Here is a 19,963-nt window from a genome sequence, read left to right as displayed (position 1 = left end):
GTAGCGACAGAGCAGCGGCGGCAGCGTCCGGCGATGCCGAAGTCCAGAGCGTTCTCTTCTGCGCGAGCCGGCGTTCTCCTGCGCGTGCCCACCGCTTCGTCGTCTTCCGCGTGCCGAAACGGTGGCGCTACAGAGGCCCCCACCCAGCACGAACGTCCGGTTTGTGCGAAAGGGACACAAAACACGAGAGGAGAGGGTGGAACAAAAGAAAAATGTAAACTGGGAACGAAAGGCCGGTGAGTTCAGGCACCACCACCTGTTCAGGTCGGTAGTCCGGGAAGGCAGTCAGGCTGGAGAACAAAGCTCAGGTGGTCGAGCCTGGCTGCTTCGCAACGGGCGAGGGAGACTCAGAAAGGGGAAGGCGAGGAAAGGGGCAGCAGACAGGAAAAGTCACCCACTAAGCGTCGACGAGATGGTCGTAAAGCAGTCTTCAGAGAAACTAGTAGTGGTGGCAGTGGGCTCGAGGATGGCCTGAACATCAACCAACGTACAGATGTCCGATCGTGTGAAGTGCGTCGCCCCAGCCGGCGGGGTAGTAGGTGCCGCCTAATACAGCAGCAGTGGTAGAAGCGGAGGCGATGGCGCAGTCGCTCGTGGCGGCGAAGCAACGGCATGGCAGGCGAAGGCGGAGCGAGCAACGGGGGGCTGCCATATGATTGGAAAGCCGGGACTGCTTGGGGAGTGGCAGCGGTGGATGCAGGAGTAGGGCGCAAATCCGGCACGTGAGCGTCGGAAGAAACGGGGTGCGCTGGTGCTGCTACGACAGGCGGTGCTGGAGGGGGCCCGCTGAGGCGCGTCCATGACGCATGCGTGCCACCTTCGGTGACTGTCTCGTTTGGCGCAGAGGCAGAGTCACTTGCGAAGCCGCCAGATGACCAGGGAGCCGTGGGAAGCAGTGCGGGTTTCGTATTAGCAGTGACAGGGTCCTGGTGTGGCGTGCATGCGTGCCCCGCGACAGGAAGGACAGATGGGCTCACCGGAGAGAGGCATGAGGGGACAGGCGAACATGTGACGAGGAGCGGGGCTGCGCCGCAGGTCGGGTTACTTTCCGAAGAGGTGGGGCACGTGTCGAGAGAGACCTCTGCTGGTGGTGGTCCCAAGGCAGGCACCACAGCTGGCAAGCAGGGCTGAGCAGGAGCCGTCGGACGGGTGCTCGCACGTGGATCGTCGTCTAGAGCCGAAGCTTGTTGTACCTTGTGGGATGCAGGGTGGAGAAGGTTTGCGCCGAAAAACTTGAAGAAGGCGTCCTTCAAGCCATCGTAAGGGTGTTCACCCGGCGGCGAAAGGTCAAGCTGGGTAAAGAGATCGGCGGGCAACTCCCTTTTCACGAGGAGGTACCGCCAGATCTGTGATCGGACGCCGTTCACGTGTAGCTGAGCGTCCACTTGCAGAAACCAAACGACAGGGCTGTGCGGGCGGAACGGCCACAGCTGCAGACGTGAAGGGTCGAGAAGCTCGGGTGGCTGCCACTCGTCTTGAGCCAGGTCCTTGGCGAGAGGGCAGGAATTCGAGGGTGCGGTCGTTGCTGAAGCAACCGGGCCGGAGACGCTGGACTGGGGCGGAAGAGTACTGGCCAGTGACGGTTGCGGCGTGCTGTTTCTCGAGGATGCAGCCGAAGACGAGTGCGATGCTGGTGCGGGCGCAGGCGGTGGCGAAAGCGAGTCCGCCTCATCATGGAGCGGCAGCGGGTAGTATGAGGCGCCGTAGTAGGCGAGGACGGCAGCGCGCAACTCGTCGTAGGGCCGGCATCCCGAGGCAGGGCAGGCGAGTCGGCAGAGGAGGTCAGGCGGGAAATGTCGCAAAGGACTGCGTGTTTGAACGGCTGGATGGTAATGCCGTTCAAGTACATCGCAGCCTCCAGTTGGGCGAACCACCAGCCGACGCCTGCAGGCCGGAACGCTGGAAGCGGGGGGTTGAAAACCAGGTCTTGGCAGCCTGCCATGCTGGGACGCCGCTTGGATAGAAGGCGCAGCTCTCCGGGTCACCACGATGTGGAGGCCAGTGTTGAGGTCGCCCAGGAGGCGACCACGGCCACGTTTATTTGAGGCTGCCTGAGAAGAGGTAGCGACAGAGCAGCGGCGGCAGCGTCCGGCGATGCCGAAGTCCAGAGCGTTCTCTTCTGCGCGAGCCGGCGTTCTCCTGCGCGTGCCCACCGCTTCGTCGTCTTCCGCGTGCCGAAACGGTGGCGCTACAACCTCTCCAAAGTTTTTGTTGCATGCTAAATATGACAGCAAATGATATGCGATATTACAGCACTGCCGAGTAAGCAATGTTGTTGCAGCAGTGTTGTTACCGCGAACAACTGGGCCTTGGCAGAAACAAAAGAACGTGCTGACTGCACCAGTCGTCAAGATACCCAAAAATTGTGTGAAGACGCATAGCGTGCTTAACGACTACCGCAAACGCGCTTGCTCACCAAAGCACAATCGAGCTGCGGGTGGCGTGGCGAATTTCTACTCCCGCGTGGCAAATACCCATGCAACCTTTCATCTAACTTTCTCTATTTAGTGCGGACATTTATTTAGGGCCGCAACACTTTTCTTTCGACGAGTGAAGAGTGGACACGTACGCGGGAAAAAGCGGCGAGGCAGCGAGAACGACCATTGCTCGCGCTCGCTCGGTGGCCAGGCCCCCAAGCAAGCAATGATGACATACGCGATGTCAACTAGCCTAGACAGTGCTTTCGTTCGGTGCCTGCCCGCTCTGGCTTAGTAACCATTCTCGCACCTACCACCTAGACCTGCTCGTAGGCGAGCATTTATCTCGAAGTGATAACCAGCTGAAACGCAGAAAGGACACCAGGCATCAAACGCCTGAATCTGGCACTACACGTATCTCGCTGAGAAGTGCACTGTAGTACCTGCCTGAAATTGTGAAGTGTATACGGGTCAGCTTTCACGAAAGAAATTCATCACCGTGAGTGCTCCAACAATACAGTTCGCGTGTGCGCACCACGCACACTTAAGCAAAGTGAAGTGCGGCTAACGTAAACATTCATGAAGTGACTTTTTTATGCTGGCTGGTGATCGTAGTCTATCGAACTCAATCAGATAGCATAAAAGAAGCTTGGCGGCTGCCTGTGTCGCTTCTTCGACCGCCGTCGTAGATAGTGGTGCGACCGTTACTGTGCACTAGAGCAAACAAACAACTCGTAAACAAATTTCGTTTGCCTAGGTCAATCAACGGAACGACGGTGAAAGTGCCTCCTGCCCCATAATTCGATGGAGTTCCAGCCATCACTAAATCAAACGGCGGCAGTCTTGCTCGAAAAGCTTTTCCCGTCACCCAGGCGCATTTCTAGCATACACACACACGCACAAAAAAATCAGAAGCTGCGAAACGCCAATTTGCGATGTCTCCGTACTGCACCGTGGGCGCAGCACAAATGCGCGCGCGCATACCAGCATGGCGCTAGGGACAAGAGCAGAACAGACGGCGCCACCTCTTAAAATGGCGGCGCCCTAGATGAAATGGTCTATACTCCGTTTCATACATAGCAAGCAACGCTGCCAAAGCTAGCGCGCCTGTTCGCGCAGGCTAAGTCCGCACGCAAAAAGTAGTTCGCCATGCAACCAAAGCAAACACAAACACATTTCGTAGCGACAAATCTTAAGTGCCGTAAGGGACAAGAAGGGACAAGAACAGAATATAGACGGCACCACCTCCCCAAAATGGCGGCGCCCTAGATGAAATGGTCTATAGCTTGTTTGATATAGACTATAGTTAAACATCAAAAAGCTGAGCTGGTTTACTGCTGTGACTGGTCAGTGGAGCAATGCAGGACGCCGGGGACCGTGGCCCATTGTTAGCAACTGCTGTATCTTTCAAGTTGTATCCAGTGTTGTAGGCGTTACCGAAAAAAGTAACTAAATACGTTACCTGTTACACTATAAAAAAAAGAACGCGTTACCGCCCTACGTTACCTACAGAAAAGGTAACGCGCTACCGTTACCGTTACCGAAAAAAGGTATCGCACGTTAGTTTGCCATTACTCCATGCCGAAAAATTTTAATCAGTGCGTCTTCGCTGGAACTGTAACCGGTAACTCGTTTTCTCTGCAAGGCTTGTTTTCCAACCAAAAGATCTCCAACCCAGACGACATGCTAGCGAATGAAACCTCGGGATGGCCGCATTCTGCTTGCAACAGAGTTTAGGCAGGAAAAGGAGGGAGGCCGTCCTTTGTCACAGTGCTGTGGGGAGTGGGTTGTTCCTTGTTCTGGCTAAGGGAGAAAGGGGGGGGGGGGGTATGACTATGAAGGGAGAAAGTTGGAGCGACAGTGTTGTTCAGCAGAACAGTTTTTGGAAAGTTTAGCATGAGGTAGCTCACTACTGCCGGCACGGGAACAAAGGCCCATTGCCTTCTTTTTTCCTCTACTTCGGTGCTACAGCCGGTTGACTGCAATTCCCTTTTCTGTGCTGTACCATTGTACTCTTTCGACGGCTTTCTCGGGGCCATCTTGAAGTAAACTGGCGACGTTCCCGAGTTTACTCATAAGAGGGAACTGCTTCCACAAAGGATGCGAGAGTGTCGCCTGGGACCGAGACCTTTTGGTTCCAAAACAAGCTTACGGAGAAACTGACTTACAGATTTCTGCAAACGGTCCATTGGTGGCTCGGCATGCGTGCACTCTTTAGAGAGTTGTGTGTGTGAGTGGTTTGGGGGTGAAGACAAGTGTGTGAATGCGTGCTCGTGCTTTTTTTTTTAGTTGAGTGCAACGTCAAGGGCAGGTGTTTTCTCGCATGCGAGTCGCAGCAAGGGTCGTTGAGAGCACCTGTAGATTTTGTTTATTTGCAACATTATTTTCGGCGTTTTTTTTTTCTGAAAGAGAGGCGAAGGGGGACAATTGAAATCAAAAGTAACTAGTAACGTGACACCTCGCGTTACCGGAAAATGTTAACGTAAGTACGTTACCCGTTACAGTTCCGAAATGGTAACGAGTACGTTACTAAGTTACCGAAGAAAGTAACGCGTTACCGGAAACGCCGTTACTTGTAACGCGTTACTCACAACACTGGTTGTATCCTACTACAGATTGCGCTACGCAGCCACTACGAGGGATATTGTGGTGCCATATATTTTCAGCGACGAGAGAGAACGCATTTTTTCTCATCCCGTCCCAGCAGCTTCCACTCTTACATGTCATCCACTCACCACAAATAGCGGCTATCGCCAGTCAGGTTAACACAGCGAGCGAGTGTGTGCGAAGCGATATACGAGTGCAGTGATGAATGGGGCTGTCAGCCTTACGTAACGTGGCGCCCGTGCGGAATCTACGACGCGTAGGCAATGAAGAGCTGTTGAGTGCATATACACGGCGTGGCAGCTACGAACGCGTGCTCGAATTTACATGACACTTTCTGAGCCTGCCGGCTTCTATAGCTTTAGCGGGCATTAAAATCTCGTTAAAAAAACTTTATTGGGATTCAAGTCAAGCATGCAGTGTCGAATGCCCCTCAGAGAAGGCCCTCTAGCAGATGGCATCGACCTATTGTTATGATGTCACAGATAATCTCATTCCATGGAGGATACTGACACCTTCCTGGCATGTCCGGCTAGGGGATTATCCACTACCTGGAATTCCAAGAGAAGGCAAGCCTAGCATAGGGCGGCAAAAATGTTAGGTGGGCAGGGGAGATCAAGAAGTCTGTCGAGGTAGGACAGCCACAGATGGCGAAGGACAGGGTTTTATGGAGAGGCATTTACCCTGCAGTGGGCGTAGTCAGGCTGCTGCTGATGATGATGATTCAACAGGCTTCCGGCAACACGCATAAGAGTTGCGAATGTTTTTCCTTACGGTTGCTCAGCGAGAATGACGAATCTGAGTGTCATTTGATGTTGCTCACCAGCAGTACTTTGCCTCTTTGTGCCTCTTCACCTGCCGTTAGCCCGGTTTATTTATGCGACTGCGTGTAAAGCCCATCGCAATGGCACGAAAAGTAAGTTTCTATCTCCTCAGTCAACAAATTTTTAGCCAAATCAATTATAGCCTATCGGCTCCATTTGTAGAAGCCCGTAGCTTCAAGAAAGCCGGCTGTTTAGGGCCCTCAGTTTCAAAGACGTTAACTGATAAAATTTTACACCCCCCAAAAAAAACGTGTCAGTAACAAGTCAGCGGCCCTCAAATGCAGGCAAAGGATGTTACGGAGCATCGCCAATACGGTGTGCCTCACCACAAAAGCGTGTACATGCAGGAAACTCGAGAGCATGTATGCACATCGGCTTGATGGCCGCAACGGAAAGCGTGTGGAGGTCGAAACAGGACAGCCGCAGCAGCTGGGCAGAAAGGACGCCTCAGCCCGGCAGGGCCACAGTGAGAGTGTTACCTCCTGGACGATGAATATCTCGTAGACGAAGCAGACGGCCACCACGGTGATGCCTTGCTCCTTGCACAGGGTGGCCACCGCCACCAGCACGACGCAGGCCACCAGGGGACGCCACTCTGCGCGAAAAACGACGCCAGGGGGCGTCAGCTGCGTAGCTCAGATGAAATCTCAGGGCCGCCTTAAAAACGACAAAGCGTGCCTCATAATGTTTATTCCTTTCTTCGTTAAACTCAGGTAGGGTGCCTCGATGAGCGCGCCCCCTCCGGAGAAGGGTGCGCATCGAGGCACCCTCAGCTCAGGGTTCCCACGTAGTGACGCAAAACTATCGATAGCACTATCGATACTGTCGACAGTTGAGTCACTATCGAACCATCAGTGGTAAAAAAGACTATCGATAGTACTATCGATAGTTAGAACTTTCGATAGTAGTATCGATAGTACTATCGATAGTACTTTCGATTGTTCTATTGATAGTACTATCGATATCCGTATCGATACCACTTGTTATATATAGTACTATCGATTCTATAAAATCAACCACGTGTACCCACTGCAACCTAAACTTGGTTTCCCGAGTGTATGGTATGATGGTATGGAGGTGATGGTATGAGTAACTGACAGGACTCGCCCATTTTTGCGGCCTACGCGTCACTGAGCTCTGCAGACGTTCCCTACGTAAAGTTGCTGGATAAAATGTTATCGTGCGAATGTCCTGGTTGCGAAGTATGTGTGCGAAAAGCGTTTCTGCAGCGGTTACGTCAGCAAGACGACGTATGCAGTGCGCGATAGTGTCGTGTAAGCCATCATAGCTTGTGCTGTTTGTTCTTTCATCGGATGCAGTTCAAGGTATTTTCCGAACTGTCCCAGTGCGCGTTAAAGAACCCCAGCTGGTCGAAATTTACCCGGAGACCTCCACTACGGCATCCCTCATAGCTTGAGTGTCTTTGGGACGTTAAGCCTCATGAGACCGTGAAACCAATCAGGTAGAGCAAATGTTTTGGTTATATCGCTGGCCAACAGATGCGTAATATCAGTATTGTTACTATCAATAATCTTACCATCGACAGTTTCACTATCGAGAGTCTTGCTATGGATCGCGGTACTATCGCTAGTAATACTATCGATAGCAACACTATCGATAGCAACACTACCGATAGTCTATCGATAGTAGCACTATCGACAGTTTTTTTTTACACTATCGATAGTTTCAAAAAAAAAAAAACTCGATACTATCGACAGTCAATTTTCCGATAGTTTTGCATCATTATTCCCACGGCCTTCGTCCCTACGAACCCTCTTTACAAGCTTCAACAGCTCTGAACGAAAAAAAAAGAGAAATAAGACGCCAGAAACCTATCATACTACAAAATGAGTGCGGTGCACATTTATGCCACAGACGAGGAAGGGCTCCTATAATGCAGCCCACGATCGACTGCTGCCAAAGGGGACGCCGCGGGATTCTTTCCCGGCAGCTCACGCGTCATCCTCCTTCCTGCTTCGTCCCAGCTACCGCCTTTTCCGCTGTTTAACCTGCCCCTGCGTGACCGGGCCTCTGAGACACTTTAAAATAAAGTGCAAGGGTGATACAGAGGTCAGAAAGACGGAGTCAGCTATTCTACAATGAGAGAGATTTGCTTTACGGTAAAAAATGCGCCTATTTCCGGACGCTATTCCTGTATCGACATCTGCAGAGATACCACCACATTCTAGTGAAATACATTTCATTGTTGCTACAGATTTGCCACACACTGCGCATGAGTCATCGTCATGGCTAAAATTCTTTTCGTAGCTTCGTGTACTAGGACACCCTGATCTAGCTTAAAAGGGTAGGGCACTGCCTCTTGAGTTATCGCAGAAGACTGCTTCCTGATTTGATTTCCCCGTTTACAGGTCTACAGCCTGCCTTTTTTCTAATCAATTAATCCCGTTCATGCCCCCTGCATTTTCGGCCAGTCATTAAAGCTATTTCTCCTTCGTTATATGCTGCATACTTATTGGTTAGTTTTCTGGTCCTTTACCACCCCTGAGAGTCAACGCCCTTTCTGTAAAAGTATTTAAACACCTTAGCTGCTTACCTTTTATCGCCCAATTTCCTCATGCGTTCTTCATACAATATTTTACTCTCAGCTTCTCGATCTTCGAACCATGCCATGTTGCTGTGCTCCTCTTGCCTGTCTTCTGTTAACCCTTTAAACCTTTCAGACCGACCTACCACCCATGAACGTATCTTAGAGAGAGCGGGGGGGGGGCTCTGCTTCTACCACCTCCCTCTCTCTCACTTCCGCGCTATGAACGAAATTGATTTATTTACTAATAGTCTTGGCCTGAGGCCGTTACAGGGTGATTACAAGGTAATAAATGCAGAATAGCAGTACTGCTATGCTGAAAACAGGTAATGGAATTCAAGAGTGCAATAAATGGCACAAGTACAAACCAAGAATTAACAGAAATTTATCAGGGTGTCGCCATGTCTTTACAGCCGCAAAACACATTACAGCCTGGAACAAAATGTACATTTTCGAAATAAACATACCATCATTAACTGCCACAGAAAAAAGACCCCTCAGTCAGGATTCAAATAGATTTACAGTGTTTGCTGTCAGTATATCACGGGGCAGCGAGTTCCACTCTTGTATTGCTTTGGGAAAAAAGGAGTACTTATATAAGTGTCTATTCGTGCTGACATGGGTTGGATGTGGTCTTGGTGGCTCCTTCTGACTGATCGCGACATGCGCGGCTTTATGTACTGTTGAGTGTTCAAGTTAAACGAGTTATGGCGAATCAAATAGAGAAACTTTAATCGAGCTATCCTTCTGCGTTATGAAAGTGGGGATAGGTTGAGTTTCTCGAGCATTTTAGTTACTGAGTCGGTTGGACGATATTAGGATAAGATGAACCCCGCTGCTTTTCTTGGAATATTTTCAATTCTATCTGGTTCTTGCTGAAAGGGTCCCACAAGTCGCAGGCGTATTTTAAAGTGGAACGAATTGAAGTCAAGCATGCGTCTAATTTCGTTTTTTCAAGAGCGAGTTTAAACTTTCGTCTCGAATACCAGAGCTTTTTTTTTCAGCTGAACAGCATATATTATTTATATTCGCTTTCCAGATGAGGTCATCAGATAAGGTTACCCCTAAGTACGTGAAACGATTTACACGGCTTTTGAGCTCGCCATCTATCGCACAATTGAGAAAGTAGACATTTTTATTCTTATTTGTCACTATCGTGTACATACTCTTACTGTACTGTATTTTAATGTACCATTTGACACACCAGCCACTAATAATTTATAACGCGGTCTTTAAGCCAGTCTGGTCGCTGTGGCTGGCTACTTGGATGTAAATTAAGCAGTCAGCTACAAAAGTCGAACCTTGATATTAGCGTCAATCCTGTCTGCGATGTCATTTATATGACATTGATGTTATTTAACGATGCTAACGATGTTATCTATATAACCGGGCCTAGCACAGATCCCTGAGGGACCCCTGAAGTTACAGGTAAAATTCCGGATTTCGCACCATTTACTTCCACAAACTGCGTCCTTGCCAGGTATGCCACAATCCATTTGATAATTTTAATGTTAACGCCGATATTAAGCAGGTTTACCAAGCAGATCGGTGTGTGAAACTCTGTCGAACGGTTTTGAAAAATCCAGGCAAACATCATCTAGACTTCAGACTTTAAATTAGACTTTCACCGTCATCACCATCATCAGCCCGACTACACCGACTGCAGGGCAAAGGCCTCTCCCATGTCTCCAATTAACCCTGTCCTCTGCCAGTTGCGGCCACTGTATCCTTACAAACTTCTTAATCTCATCCACCCACCTAACCTTCTGCCGTTCCCTGCTTTGCTTGCCTTCTCTTGGAATCCACTCCGTTACCCTTAAGGACCAGCGGTTATCTTGCCTTCGCATTACATGCCCTCCCCAAGCCCACTTCTTCCTCTTGATTTCAACTAGGATGTCATTAACCCGCGTTTGTTCCCTCACCCACTCCGCCCTTTTCCGATCTCTTAACGTTACACCTATCATTGTTCTTTCCATTGTCCTTAACTTAAGCTGAACCCTCTTTGTTAGCCTCCACGTTTCTGCCCCATAGGTGAGTACCGGTAGGATACAGCTGTTGTATACTTTACTCTTGAGGGATATTGGTAAACTGCCATTCATGATCTGAGAGAACCTGCCACATGCGCTCGACCAACACCCCACCTCCTTCCCCACCAGAAGAAAAGAAAGACTCCGGCTATGTGCCTGCTACAGACGTTGCGGGAACACAACAATCGCAACAGGCGCGTGGTCACCTGGGCGGCGCTGGTTCACGTGACGGGTCGCGCGTAGACCGCCAACAGCCGCTGGGGAGGGCTCCCTGTTGGAGCCTGCGCAGTAAAACTAGTGCACTATAGTAAAACGAGGCAAGTGGTGCTTTAGCGATGGAGCGACACGTGGCACTTTAGCTCTGGAAGTACTCAACCGTGCAGGCCACCACCTTCGCCGGACGGTGCACAGAAACCGGAGGTCCCTATAAAAATGGTCTAGAGAGAGTCTATTGACTTCTTATGGACTCTATTGCCTTCCTATATATATTTCTTTTTGTCTATTCATAGTCTATAGACTGTCTATAGGCAAAAGTCTACTAAAAGTGTATGGCCATAAATCTACAGGTTGTCTATAGACTGTCTGTGGCATTTGTATTGCCTATAGACTATTCTCTAGGATTTGTCTATAGGCCGTCTGACAGAGGTCTGTAGACACTCTACAGAGTGTATAAAACTTTTTTTGTAAGGGGTGACTCACCTGTGCGCTTCCACCGGTCCGCAGCCCGGGTGTACGCCAGGAAGGCCAGCAGGAAGAACACGGAGGAGAGCGACTCAGCGCGGCCCACCACGCCCGTCACCTGTGTAAAGGCAAGAGATATACATGAGACGAGGCGAAGACTGTGAGGACGTGAGGGCTCTTCGAGAATGACGTCACGGGAAGTCAAGTAGGAACCACTGCAGCATTTGAACCAAGTGCGGATGGCGGACTCAGAACCACATGTTTAGCTTTGGAGCGCCTACTAAGCCTGCAGGTTTCGTTGCGTCATGACTCATGAGAAAGGTTTATTTATTATTTACCCTTAGGGCCCAAGGACATCACAGAGGGGAGTGGGGGTGAAACAAAAAATGTAAAACGCAATACAGCAAAAAGATAAGACAAAACTAAATGGTCATTATACAATAAATGTTAACGACTGCGCAAAAAGATATAAAATACAAAGTCAAAATCAGCAGCAACACAGCCAAGCAGTAGTTGTCAAAAACCAAAAGCACCGAAAAACGACAGCAAAAATATGTTAAACATTGGAGCAAAAAAGGTTAGTAACAGCTGTACGAAACGCAATGGCATCTGTGATCGGCGACTTTCGCGAAATCGACGATACGCTGCGGCGGCATTCCAGCATAGTCCAAGAAGGATTGGCGCGCTCTGAACCGCGTCGTTTGCCCCGTTGCCTGCGTGCGTTAGTTTTCCTGTAAAGATATATATTAAAGCAGCGCTGTTACACGGATGTTTGCACGCTCAGACGAGTCGCTAAGCACCACTGCGTGGGCTTTCTGACGCCAGCAGTGCAGTGAGAGAGAGCATGACAACAAGAAGCTTGCACGCAGTGTAGTAGAGCGCTTGCGGGACATGCATGATTATAATCAGGTACCTAGCCTGTATTTCTGAAAAGACGATTTGCGCGGACTAGATGCGTGTGTGTAAATACGACGTGGTATATGATGACAAACGCCGCTGAACACACATGAGTAACAGGTTCATTTTGAAACGCGAAAAGTTTTGTGAATCAGGCCTTCCTAGGGCATGCGTGTGCGGGGATGCGATGATTTTATTCCGACCGCATCTCCTTCGAACTCTCTTTGCAATTCGTCTTTGCCGTCCTTGTCACTGGAGTCAGTCAGATCCGCCGATCGTGAGAATTCATTAGAACCGAAAGAAAATAATTGTGTCATACATAGCGTCTGATTACATGCCTTCCATCCACTGCTTATCAACAAACTGAGAGAGAACACCGGACGCGGCTGACTGCTCAGAGAAAGAAAATACGCGGGGCAACCGACCGCATTGTTCTCTCTTTCCATTTGTACACACGATTAGAAATCAATATTCACATGCCCATGCTTAACAAAATTTACGACGACAAAAAAAAAACGCAAAAGGGCGTAGCTTTATTAGATCGATATCAAGCGACAGTGAGTTTCCAACTTTTCTTGCTTGTTTTCTAGCGCTACGAAAACGCTTGAATTTGCGTACCTGCAGTGCTAAACAAAACAAACAAAAAAAGTCGCCTCAAGTGTCACTCCCAACCTGTACAAGCGCTTTCTTCGTCGATGTCGTGGGAGTTTAAATTCTCTCTATAGAGCGCGAGTCGACCCGACCCCTCCGCTTTGACGCCAGCTGTTCTCGAACGACAGGCAACCACATCTTCCTTTTGTCTCGTTTATTCCTTTACAACCTCGATAAATGAAGGACCGACACACGCGAGGCTGCCACCATCGACAAACAAGCGCAAGTTTAGCGTGAAAAGTCAAAATAAGTGCGACTCTACATAGGTCGCGCACAGAAGCAGTCCTGCGTACAGCCGAATTTGAATAATTGATGCATCTCCTCTGGGCAGTGAAAATCACCAATAGGGGACCCAAGCGAGACATGTTACTGGGCGAGGTGGTTGGCAGTCGTCCTGAGAAAGGCAGCGGAGTTGTCAGCGCAATTGTGTCCGCTTCTTGTGCTTGTCCGTCGTCCGCCGGCGCTGCCTTTCTCAGAATGAGAACCACTCGAAGGGTGCCGCTAACCGCGGACAGCCTCAGAAACTACGCTGCAGCATAACGTGCCGATTCTACACATGCTAGGCATATATCCTCCGTTTCATACAAAGCAGGCAACGCTGCGGAGGTAGCTGAAGTAGTACGTCCGCGAAACTATATTACTCCGCCACGTATCATTCGTTATTCTCGATACTCCGGTCATTGTTTGGACGAATACAAAGAGCGGTATAAAACGATGTAGTAGCATTGAAAATCACGGTCGAAGCTGTGAGGCGCTCAGTGTTCGGGCTCTCTGGCCATAATTTTCACGGAGTGTGAACTACTTTTTGGGCGCGGATTTAGTAGAAGCGATTCGCCTTACCCACCGCGTATCATACCGCCACGTGTACTTTTTGCTTCTCAAAATCTCGCGGGGTCGCAGGACGAAAATGTGGCAGGAGGTAAAACGAAGTCCGGGAGGTGCCAGTCACGGCACTTAAGATTTGTCGCCACGAAATATGTTTGTGTTTGCTTTGGTTGCATGGCGAACAACTTTTTGCGTGCGGACTTAGCCTGCGCGAACAGGCGCGCTAGCTTTGGCAGCGTTGCCTGCTATGTATGAAACGGAGTATAGACCATTTCATCTAGGGCGCCGCCATTTTGAGAAGTGGCGCCGTCTGTTCTGCTCTTGTCCCTAGCGCCATGCTGGCATGCGCGCGCGCATTTGTGCTGCGCCCACGGTGCAGTACGGTGGCGTCGCAAAGTGGCGTTTCGGAGCTTCCGATTTTGTGTGTGTGTGTGTGTGTGCGTGTATGCTAGAAAAGCGCCTGGGTGACAGGAAAAGCTTTCCGAGCAAGACTGCCCCCGTTTGGTTTAGTGATGGCCGGAACTTCATCGAATTGTGGGCCCGGAGGCACCTCCACCGTCGTACCGATGATTGACCTAGGCAAACGAAATTTGTTTACGAGTTGTTTGTTTGCTCTAGAGCACAGTAACGGTCACACCGCTATCTACGACGGCGGTCGAAGAAGCGACACAGGCAGCCGCCAAGCTTCTTTTATACTACTATCTGATTGAGTTCGATAGACTACGATTACCGCCAGCATAACAAAGTCACTTCATGAATGTTTACGTTAGTCGCACTTCACTTTGCTTAAGTGTGCGTGGTGCGCAGACGCGAACTGTATTGTTGGAGCACTCACGGTGATGAATTTCTTTCGTGAAAGCTGACCCGTATTCACTTCACAATTTCAGGCAGGTACTACAGTGCACTTCTCAGCGAGATACGCGTCGTGCCAGATTCAGGCGTCTGATGCCTGGTGTCCTTTCTGCGTTTCAGCTGGTTATCACTTCGAGATAAATGCCCGCTACGAGCAGGTCTAGGTGGTAGGTGGAGAATGTTTACTAAGCCAGGGCGTGCAGGCACCGAACGAAAGCACTGTCTACGCTAGTTGACATCGCCTATGTCACCGTTGCTTGCTTGGGGGCTTCGCCACCGAGCGAGCGCGAGCAATGGTCGTTCTCGCTGCCTCACCACTTTTTTTCGCGTACGTGTCGACTCTTCACCCGTCGAAAGAAAAGTGTTGCGGCCCCAAATAAATGTTCGCACTAAACAGAGAAAGTTAGATGAGATGTTGCATGAGTATTTGCCACGCGGCAGTAGTAATTCGCCACGCCACCCGCAGCTCGATTGTGCTTTGGTGAGCAAGCGCGTTTGCGGTCGTCGTTAAGCACGCTACGCGTCATCACACAAGTTTTGCAGACTTTGGTATCTTAACGGCTGGTGCAGTGAGCACGCTCTGCTTCTGCCAAGGCTCGGTTGTTCGCGGTAACAACACTGCTGCAACAACATTGCTTACTCGGCGGTGCTTGCTGTAATATCGCATATCAGTTGCTGTCATATTTAGCATGCAACAAAAACTTTGGAGAGGTCTTTTCTCGCTTATCTGAGCTATCTACTTCCACTGCTATGATTTTGTGACCTCCATACTTGCCTGCATGTCACAAGCTGTACAGGCATCCAAGTGTTGTCACTGACTGAAGTGGCCACACGTCCGGATGCCACACATCATTTTTTATTTGCTGGAGTAGAAATCATGTGACATTAAGGAGGCACAAAATCCTCTCTGTTAACGCTAGCCAGCCAAAGACATCGCTCGTCTTCATCTGACGGAAAGCGATACAGGTGGAACAGGTCGCAGCTGCACTGACGCCGCGGCTGTTGATGCTGTGCTCATGACTCTGCGGCTAGTTTTTTCCGCTTGCGATAGTTGTTGGTGCAGCCGAAAACAGCGCAGTGGGATCCTGATGACCGCGGCTCACGATTCACGTTCGCAGTCAGCGTCAAAACACGTAAACGCTGTTTTCGTAATAAGGGAGTAATTACTCATTGGCATCCACCCGAGCGCAGCCATACGGCTACAAAGGAAAGCTATACAGCTTTCTCAGAAACTTCGTAGTTAAAGAAAAATTCGTCCTGGTCCGGGACATTTGACCAACACAGTTCCCACTTCGAGTTATTGATCAATTCGCTCTCGCCCTACCATACGCTTGCCGTCCTGGTTAGCTCAATTGGTAGAGCGACTGCTCCGGTGAAGCGGTGGTCCCGGGTTCGAAACCCGGACCAGGACGAATTTTTCTTTAACTACGAAGTTTCCGAGAAAGCTGTATAGCTTTCCTTTGTAGCCGTATGGCTGCGCTCGGGCGGATGCCAATGAGTAATTATTCCCTTATTACAAATCTACTCCACCTTGGGGGTTTCCCCTAAACATTTGACCAAAAGCTGTTTTCTCGTGCAAAAGACAGCAGGACACGAACGTCACTCAACGCGTACCTAGCCGCCCGCGCATACCAGGTGGAAAGGAGGAGAAGCGGCAGCGCGGGCGCGCCGGTTCGAGGCTATTTCCCTCCTCGCGCCGAAAACGGTCTATAGCGTGGCCAGTTGCAACTTGAGTTCGCCGTAGCAACGACCGACTGCGATTTCAGTGCCCCAATCCAGCCGGAAGAGGCAGGAGCTCTGCACAAACGCAACACCGGCTGATGGTGTCGCCGCCCAAGCTGGAGGGTAAACGAGCGCATGTTTCGCATCCGGTTTGCGGAGCGCGCAGTGCAAGCGCCGCTTTGCGGGCCGCCGCTCCCGGGGACACAATCGGCGGTGAACGGGCGGCAGTTCGCGCACTCGTTTGAGCGCTTTGTTTCGTTTCGCGCAGCTCCGACGCGGACGTGCTGCGAGTTGCGATGACGCAATTCTAGCCCTTCGCAACGATTCGCCGCCGTTCACAACTTTGGATATGAAGACTTAGTTGTAATCACTTATACGGCAACTTTGGGCCGAGGTTCGACCTTTAATATTTAGCGATGAAGTAGGCAACACCAGTTACAGCAGAATTTACCAGCGAGAGCAAATGGTTAGACTAGGTGCAGTTAGCCGACTTCCGGTGACGAGCAAATCGCGAGGACGACTTTGCAACAGCCGGCATTCGGGACACGTTGCTCGAGCCAATCTCTGCGGTGAAGAGTATCCAGAAGCCAAGTTGGCACCTTGCGCTCGAAAACCCATTCAATGCCGAAGAAGAAAAGGGTTGCGCGAAGTTAATCCCCCATTCTCCCGAGTCGCATTTCTCGCGGAGGGGTAGAGACAAAAGCACAGGCGGTCCGGGAGCTCAACTCATCGCCGATGGAGGGCGCCACCTCTGTCGCGAAGAAAAGGGGGCCCGAGGAGGAACACCGAGCTTACGGCGCGCCAGTCCCCGGGGATTTGCGGGGCCGCCCTTGTGGCGCGTGTCTCGACGAAATCCAACTCCCGAGTTCACGCGGATACATTTCCCGAATGGGATGGCAAATCCCTCGCCTGCCGAGGAACTCCGCAATTACGCGCTTTTTCCCGAACTCCTCGCCGGCGCGCAGTAGCGGCAGTGGAAATCTCGCCGTCGATGACATCATCTGGATACCGACGCATTCGCCATCTCGGAGGCCGTGCTCTCCTCTCCGGCGGGTGTGGATTATCGCGCGCCATTCAGCCGTGGCTGCAATGCGGCTCCACGGCGAAGCATCGCGCAGTCCTAACGACCTTCTTCGCTCTTCACGGGTCGACTCGCATTAAGTGCGCTCCGGATTCGCCCAGTCGTCCGAGCTGCTCTGAACTTCTAACGTCGGCACGCGTGGTACAACACGCAGACTCGAGTCCCCGCACAGTTTAATGCGCGAGTGCAGCTAAAGGCGACATTTTCACTTTTGTTTGTCCGCAGATTTTCCGTCCGTCCGTCCACACCGCGAGGAAGCATAACACACGCAGGCAGATAGTGGCAATGCGGCCCCCTCCGTTACAAAAAGTTTTAGACAGTCTATAAAGTGTCTATAAACTTCTGTCTATGAAGCCTATAGACTTTCTATAGACAAGTCTATAGGCAATAAAAATGCCATAGACACTCTATAGACAATTTATAGATTTTACACTTTTAGTAGACTTTTGTCTATAGACAGTCTATAGAGAATGAATAGACAAAAGGCAATATCTACAGGAAGTCAATAGAGTCAATAAGAAGTCTATAGACTGTCTATAGACCATTTTTATTAGGGCTGAGGCCTTTGGGGCCGACGAAAGCAGGTGGCGCAGCTGCTCCTTTCAGCTCGCATGAAGAACACAAACAACAAAAACGTTGCTAAAAAGTGGCGCTCATTTCACACGCAGCGAAGTACAAGCACCACAAGTAGGAAAACAAACATTTATACTAAAAGGTACCGTATACGAGAGTGAAATATTATCCACTTACGAATGCGGAATATGCTGACCATATGACAAAACAGAGACTTCGTGAAAACGCAGCATTTTCCTACAGAGAGCCGCCTATCCCTACGAAAAGGCATGGGCGCCATCATATACGCGGCTCGCGCAATGTACCGCCTTTGCCGACATTGGATAGGACGATGCCGCCAGATGTCTACAAATACTCGGATGCTTAGCGCGCACCTGCGTAGGAGTTAAAATCGACCGCTGAGACGCGTGGTCGCCAGACGCGGCCGCACACTTAGAAACAATCATCATGGTCCGGCGTTCAAGACGAAGCCTAAGCGTATAGTCTAAGCGTATAGCACGGGCTAAGCGTATAACGTAAGTTTAAGTATTGAAGAAGCGTAGCTTGTTGGGCCAGTTGGTGCATGGTATGTAGAAAACCAGCGAAAATGACGCATTCACAAGGAGGAGAAGTACACAGGACAACGCTGGAAACACAACTGAAAATTCTTTACTTCGCCAACATCAGTTTAAGTCTAACACGTAAGCGTATAGCACGTAAGCGTAAGTCTAAGCGTATAGCACGGGCTACACAGATGGGAAAATTTTGTTCTGAACAACACGTATTCGAGCAGCAGATAACGGGAACACGAGAAGGAGCAAGGGTCAAACGTCACGATACGTTTTGAAGCGAAAAGCTTCACTAGGCTCGTCAACACCGCGCTTCGCGTGAGCCACCCCCGGGCGCCGCCGCGGCGCGCCCTTCCTCCTCCCCGCCACCCCCTACGTTCTCATCCTCGCCACCGGTTTACCCTTCGCCGCTGCCGAGCGATCTCCGCCGCCGTCCCAAGAGGAGAAGGTTCTTTCGCAAGGCGTTGCGATAACGCGTGAGCGGCGGCGGCGGCCAAAAAGAGGCCGTGCGCCGCGGCGCACCCTCCATCGCCACTTCTCCTCGCCACCGGTTTACCCCTTGCCGCTGCTGCGCGGTCTCCGCCGCCGTTCCAAGAGAAGGTTCTTTCGCAAGGCGTTGCGAGAACGCACGCGTGAGCGGCGGCCGTAGAAGGGGCGCTGACATTCGCCATGGAAGGAAGAAAAGAAGACCCAGAAGTGGTAGCGAGGGAGTTGGCTCATAATCTACACAGCTATCGTGGTGCTCCCAGTGCATTGTGCGCGAACTGCGACGGCCATTACGTCAAACCAAGCATAACTGGAGCTTTTCGCTTGTATATCCAGGCTTAACCAGAACTAAGCCACTGCCAATTTTTTTTTACGTTTGGCACTTTGAGCCTGCTTTCTCCAATAACTGACTTTGAGAACAATATTAACCTTGGAAGCAAAAATTCCGCGCGCACGGAACAGACTACTCATCTGCAGCGAGGAAAGAAAAATTCTGGTTTGCAATCCTTGCGTTCGCTGCACGTCAGTGCCGTTTAAACAAGAGAATGAAATAAACTGCATCATACTTGCTTGTGCGCGCATATTTTTCTTTGCTTCCGAGCACACACGTTCCGACGTTTCCTTCCATGATAACTCTTCCTACCAACAGTACTACCCTCTACCCTCCCACTACCCTCTCGCCCAACGTGGCATTATATACCGTGTAATAAACGGTTGCTGGCATTCGTTCCCTCGACACGTACTAGCGTACATCACTCGGTCAGTAATCATCATCATCATTATCAGCCTGACTACGCCCACTGCGGGGCAAAGGCCTCTCCCATGTCTCTCCAATTAACCCTGTCCTTTGCCAGCTGCAGCCACTGTGTTGCGGCAAATTTCTTAATCTCATCCGCCCACCTAACTTTCTGCCGCCCTCTGCTACGCTTGCCTTCTCTTGGAATCCACTCCATTACCCTTCGGGACCAGCGGTTATCTTGCCTTCGCATTACATGCCCTGCCCAAGGCCACTTCTTCCTCTTGATTTCAACTAGGATATCTTTAACGCGCGTTTGTTCTCTCACCCAGTCAGTCACTATGACTGACGCATAAATCGGCGCACCGAGCGAGCCTAGAGACCCAAGAAAATGAGAGAGCGAGACGCTGTGATTCACTACAAGCCCCGCATCGAGAACCCGAGCCTGCTGGCCGTTTCTACGCAGGGAAGAAAGAACGACTCCCGCGCCTCGG

General features: G+C 50.6%; 1 protein-coding gene across 2 annotated transcripts in view; it reads right to left on the bottom strand.

Annotated features, from left to right (window-relative positions):
* LOC149367712 (protein O-mannosyl-transferase Tmtc3-like) overlaps window positions 1–19,963 on the bottom strand; it is a 419,945-nt gene that overhangs the window by 83,803 nt on the left and 316,179 nt on the right. For both annotated transcript variants that reach the window (XM_089557174.1, XM_089557183.1), the window contains 2 exons: window positions 11,117–11,216; window positions 6,325–6,440 (listed from right to left, as the gene is read on the bottom strand). In XM_089557174.1, the coding sequence (XP_089413300.1) occupies window positions 6,325–6,440; window positions 11,117–11,216 (216 nt within the window). The remainder of the gene's footprint in view (window positions 1–6,324; window positions 6,441–11,116; window positions 11,217–19,963) is intronic.

This window comes from Amblyomma mixtum, chromosome 1, assembly GCF_055824585.1.
Source record: "Amblyomma mixtum isolate Tamu chromosome 1, ASM5582458v1, whole genome shotgun sequence".
Lineage (NCBI taxonomy): Eukaryota > Metazoa > Arthropoda > Arachnida > Ixodida > Ixodidae > Amblyomma > Amblyomma mixtum.
The sequence above is the reverse complement of the archived record's forward strand: the minus strand, read 5'-3'. Positions and strand labels throughout refer to the sequence as shown.